The sequence below is a fragment of the Eucyclogobius newberryi genome, unplaced genomic scaffold (genome assembly GCF_026437365.1).
Source record: "Eucyclogobius newberryi isolate DKJ021-1_F unplaced genomic scaffold, fEucNew1.0.hap1 SCAF_19, whole genome shotgun sequence".
NCBI lineage: Eukaryota > Metazoa > Chordata > Actinopteri > Gobiiformes > Gobiidae > Eucyclogobius > Eucyclogobius newberryi.
In genome coordinates, this window is record NW_027315823.1 from 11,495,174 (window position 1) to 11,501,173 (window position 6,000).

A 6,000-nucleotide genomic window follows, 5' to 3' on the forward strand; every position below is an offset into this window, starting at 1 on the left:
GGCGGCAGGAAAAAAAGGCCACAACAAAGAATTGGATGATGCAAAAGCCCTAAACGACCGAGGACTGGCCTGATGTTATAACAGAAATGAGACAAATGGAAAACATTTCAAACTTAATTTGGAAAAGGACAAATTGGACCGACTTTGGACTGACTGGGACTGTTTTTATACTTGTTTAAATGTGTAGTTTGTATTTTTTGTTTTGTGATTTTGCTTTCTGGTTGTGTTCTGTAAGAAATGCCTCAAAGTGCATTTAATAATTGCATATATTGTGGAAAGGCAGAATAAATTCACAATTCTTTCAGTTTTCTCTCATTGAGTGAGTTAGATTAGATTATAGATAGTCAGTCATTTTGTTCCTGGTCCTTGTTAGTCCTGGTCTAGTCCTGGTTTAGTCCTGCTTTGGTCCTGGTTTAGTCCTACTTTAGTCCTGTCTAGTCCTGCGTTAGTCCTGGTTTAGTCCTCCTTTAGTCCTGGTTTAGTGCTGCTTTAGTCCTGTTTTAGTCCTGCTTTAGTCCTGCTTTAGTCCTGGTTTAGTTCTACTTTAGTCCTGGTCTAGTCCTGCGTTAGTCCTGGTTTAGTCCTGGTTTAGTCCTGTTTTAGTCCTGCTTTAGTCCTGCTTTAGTCCTGGTTTAGTTCTACTTTAGTCCTGGTCTAGTCCTGCGTTAGTCCTGGTTTAGTCCTGGTTTAGTCCTGCTTTAGTCCTGCTTTAGTCCTGTCTAGTCCTTCTTTAGTCCTGATTTAGTCCTGGTTTAGTCCTACTTTAGTCCTGCTTTAGTCCTGTTTTAGTCCTGGTCTAGTCCTGCTTTAATCCTGGTCTAGTCCTGCTTTAGTCCTGGTTTAGTCCTGTTTTAGTCCTGGTCTAGTCCTGCTTTAGCCCTGGTTTAGTCCTGGTTTAGTCCTGGTTTAGTTCTGCTTTAGTCCTGCTTTAGTCCTGTTTTAGTCCTGGTCTAGTCCTGCTTTAATCCTGGTCTAGTCCTGCTTTAGCCCTGGTTTAGTCCTGGTTTAGTCCTGCTTTAGTTCTGCTTTAGTCCTGCTTTAGTCCTGTTTTAGTCCTGGGCTAGTCCTGCTTTAGCCCTGGTTTAGTCCTGGTTTAGTCCTGGTTTAGTCCTGCTTTAGTCCTGCTTTAGTCCTGGTCTAGTCCTGGTCTAGTCCTGCTTTAATCCTGGTCTAGTCCTGCTTTAGCCCTGGTTTAGTCCTGGTTTAGTCCTGCTTTAGTCCTGGTTTAGTCCTGGTTTAGTCCTGCTTTAGTCCCGCTTTAGTCCTGGTTTAGTCCCGTTTTAGTCCTGGTCTAGTCCTGCTTTAGCCCAGGTCTAGCCCTGGTCTACTAGTCCTGGTCTAGTCCTGGTCTAGTCCTGGTCTAGTCCTGGTCCAGCCCTGGTCTAGTCCTGGTCTAGTCCTGGTCTAGTCCTGGTCTAGTCCTGGTCCAGCCCTGGTCTAGTCCTGGTCTAGCCCTGGTCTAGTCCTGGTCTAGTCCTGGTCTAGCCCTGGTCTAGTCCTGGTCTAGTCCTGGTCTAGTCCTGGTCTAGTCCTGGTCTAGGGGGTAAGTTGTGGGTCCGCCCCTTGATTCTACGGCATCATTACCTTCCTTGGAATGTTCCTCAGTGTGGCATTAAACGTGTATATCTTGCATTTATTACACGTGTTTTTATTGCAAAAACAAAACAAAAATGGACAAATATGCAGCCTCACAGTGAGCTTGCCTCTCCACAGACCTGAGCTCACTTCCTGCTTCACCCTGCTTCATCTGTACATGCGAAAATACCCATACAGTATAGGTTTATGTGCTACTTTTAGTGTTTTAGCACACAGAGTGTTTTTGTGTACTTTTGTAGAGCGTTTGCGTACTTTCATAGAGTTTTTTTGCATACTTTTATAGAGCGGTTTTGCAAACTTTTAATTAGCATTTTTGCGTACTTTTATATGCATTTTTTTATATATAAGTTTAAAAAATAAATAAAAAAATGAAAGAATGAATAATACTGCGACTAATACAGTATATCCACTATAGCGGCACAGGGAAGGATGATTCTGGCGCGTGTTTCATGGCCACGCCCTGTTGAACGAGGGAATACAATTATAATCCGAACCTTCTCGAGGACTCCCTGGGTTTGGGTCTGTATTAAAGGACCTAAACCGTGGATGGATTTAGACTAGCGTTTTCTTTCGGGTTTTGGGATGAGGGCAACACGGTGGTCGTGGAAAAAACGCAACTAATTTGCCCCAAAAACAAGCGAATAATGTGTGAATAAAGTGATTATCCCATCTATCTCTGGTTCAAAAAAACGAACAAGATCGAATATTCTTATTGATTATGGAAGCCCTCGTCTCATAGCATTAATGGTAAATATTGTGTGCGGGATGGGGTTAAATAGTAATAGTCAAAAGTATCGACTGTACACAGCACTTCTTCTCTGCTTCCACTGGGTCAGGCACTCAAAGTTCAAAGTTCATACGCAGAAACCGCCATCTTTCTCTCTCTTCTTGCAGTGATGCGTCGACAGAGAGGAGCATGAACGGTGTAGAGCTGCAGGAGCTGGGCACTGTGGGCAGGACCGCCGACAGAGGGCCCAGTCCAGGACCAGTGCCGCCGAGGAGTGGGGCCAGAGGCTTCCACAACGCCTCCTACCTGCAGGACGAGGAACTGCAGGAGAGCAGCAACTGTGTGCCCTCAACCTCCGCTAATACCAACGCAAAGGTCAGAGTTCAGAACCTGCCCGCTTCACGGATCTCTTCAGGGCTCGGATCATTTTGAGAGAATGAGATAAGCCGACGATCATAATGCTCTGGTCTCAGACGGACAGAACTGTGCAGTGTAAACACAGCTTAAAGGAGACATCTTTGTTTCAGGCTTATCAACACAATATGGAATACAAATGCACTTTTAGATTAGATGTAAGATAAGATAAGATATTCCTTTATTGTCCCACATGGGGAAATTTCATTGATGCAACGCAGGTAGATACAGAGGTAGATACAGAAGAACAGATCACTTATAGGAAGTCTGAAAAACACTCTCAGTAGAAGATCTCCTATAAACAAAAACTCCCATAGACAAAACCTCCCATTTCCCAACAAGGGATGGAGGGGAAAAATAATAAAGATAAAAATAAATAAATAAATAATACATAAATACCATTGCATGTGATCACGACAGTAATTGCACATGAATATGTGTCACGACGGCACATGGATTGCACATGAATTTCACAGTAATTGCACATGAATCACGACAGTAATTGCACATATGACGGAACTGCACATGGTTAGGTCGGTATTGCGAGTGTTCAGGACCAACAGTGTTTGTTATAAAGTCTGACAGCAGCAGGAAGGAAAGACCTGTGAAACCTTTCCTTCACACAGCGAGGGTGGATCAGTCTCTCACTGAAGCTGCTCTCCAAATGTCTGATGCCCTCTGCTGGCAAATTGTGAGAAGGGAGGCACTTTGAACTGACAAATGAGGTGCTCCCAAGTAGATGAATTCTAAGAACGAGTGTGGCATGAAGTATCACGTTTTACAAGGAAGTGGTTAGCAAAAACAAGCAATAGTTTTAAATCTCAATTGTTGGCATGGCGTGAATATGCAGATCCAAATCAGATAAATACATTCAAAAAAATCAAAGAAATAAAGAAGTATATTCCACTTTAAAACTGACTAAACGAGTAGAAACATAAAAGAAATTTATGGTCAACACAAGGCAGGCTGGAGTAAGTGTAATTGGCGATTAGATCAATGTTATTTGACATGAAAACACATTTGATAGTGCAGTAAATGATAGCAATGGAACATAACAGAGCTGGCAGAGGAACTAGATTTATGACACATTGGCGCTCACCATAAATCAATGGGAGTTTGTGTGTGGGCTCGGAATAAAACGCGCGGCTTATTGCTCAACCGTGAAAAGGACACATCTGGTGAATTCAGTCTTTGACAAAGAAACAGGGCCAGTGCGGTCAGAGGGTGTGTAAAGTGTGACCGAACCTGTTCAGACAGAGTGGGTGAGTCACTGTAAAATATGTACGGGACAGTAAGAAGATAAAACTGCCCGGTGAGATGATGAGTCCCGGCTTTGTCATGAACAAATCTATTGATGGAATAACCTCATTGAGTAATGCGACCATTTTGGGATTTATCCTGAACGATGGACACAAACTCTTTAGTATTTTGCACTGTAAAATTGCTAGATAGGGTCAATGCCTTGGTAGGTAACGGACCGTCCACCAGAAAAGTCACACAGTCCATCTTTAACCCATGTTTTAGCTGCAAAGAACCAGTCTCATTTTGTTTTTAGTTTGTTGAAATTAGCCTAAATTAATTAACTTACGCATACATTGATCCAATTGTCGAGGCAGTGATTTGCGGCAACGTTTTCCTTAAAAGACCTGATATTTACCGTCCTAAAAACATGAAAAACAGCCTTAGTTTGATTCAAACAGTGGTTCAAAGTTATTCATTGCTTTCCAAATGCATTCCGAGCATCCTAATTAGTCAACGCAATGAGTTTATACGTGCTTTTCACGACTTTCAGAAGCCAAATCAGTTTGCCATGACGGTCAAGCTAACAAACATCAGCACGCTAACAGCAAGGGCGCTGTTAGCGTGCTTCGCAGAAAATAAAACGCTCCATAACTATAACATGCGATCTGTGTTCACCCCAAGAACACAATATACACAACACCTGTACTGGTGAAAATGGTACAGCTAATTAAACATGATTTTACATTAGCAAACATAAAACGTCAATATATAACGGTGCCAAAATTTGCGCTGTCGTCTTTTCAGGCCGATTCGCCAGAGCAACCCCAAGACCTGTGCTACGAAGACGAGGACGGCGCTGATCCCGGCGAGTCCCACGACCTCCGCGAGTACCACCAGCACCCGGGCGACGACCACTCTGCCGATTATGGCTTCATATTTGCCCTGGTCTTCCTCGTCAGCGGCATCGTCCTGGTAGTCATCGCGTACACCATTCCGCGCGAGGCCAAAGTCGACCCGGACACCGTGTCGGCCCGGCAGATGGAAAAGCTGGAACTGTACTACGCCCAGCTCGGATCGCACCTCGACAAGTGCATCATCGCGGGTCTGGGGCTACTAACTTTGGGCGGTATGTTCCTGTCCGTGCTGCTGATGGTGTCGATCTGCCGCGGGGAGATGTACAGACGGCGAGTGGCGTTTGTGCGACCGAAAAGGACTTACGGATCCATAAATATGCGGATGAAACAACTAGCGACCGGCGAAGCTATCGAAGGGGCAGACGGAGGGGAGAATCTTCTGGTCGAAATGAGGAATAACGGACAATGTGGGACAGTTAGAGACCCTAAAACTGAAGCAGGGCCGTCGACGGCGTGAGATGGAGTGCGGCCGGCGATTTTGTGCGACAGCGAGAACGGAAAAAGACGTTGTCCGGTTGTTTTTGAGATTTTGGAAGCACATTTTTAGCACAATGCCTGGAGCAACTGAGGATAAGGGTGGCTAAAAGGATTGTTTCTGTAATGTAACTCAATACAGGTAAGCCAATAGCCAAGAGCACATTCTAGACATGTACAGGAAGAAGAATTACTGTGCAAAAGTATGGATATGGAGATTTTTAACAATTGCAATTTGAATGTGATTGAGTATTTCCAAAAATGTACATACTGTGAATGACTGAAACTCAAAATACTCATTTGATTACCTTAAATTCACACCTTTAATGGGATCTATTTAAATCAGAATTATTTGCACGATGGGTATGCTTGAAAAACACAGCATATATTGAAATTACAACCAAATATATTCAAAAAAGACTTATTTATACATTGAAACTACAGTCAAAACCACCCATTTCAGGATTTATATGCTGAATTCAAATCAAAGGCCATTGTATCGTAACCATTGGGCACTGTAGCATTGCGAGATAGGGCCTTTCCGAAAGTTTAACATTTGATTTGGTTTTGTCCTGATACCGTCTATAAAATCTGACTTTTGCACAGTACAGTTTGTTGACAAGCACAATTGTG

General features: G+C 43.4%; 1 protein-coding gene across 1 annotated transcript; it reads left to right on the plus strand.

Moving 5' to 3' along the window:
• Positions 1–2,494: 2,494 nt before the first annotated feature.
• Positions 2,495–5,377, plus strand: tmem74b (transmembrane protein 74B). The gene is made up of 2 exons (XM_072452816.1): positions 2,495–2,698; positions 4,784–5,377. Exons 1-2 carry the CDS (start codon positions 2,513–2,515, stop codon positions 5,348–5,350), a joined length of 753 nt encoding a protein of 250 aa, XP_072308917.1. The 5' UTR covers positions 2,495–2,512; the 3' UTR covers positions 5,351–5,377.
• The last annotated feature ends 623 nt before the right edge of the window (positions 5,378–6,000 follow it).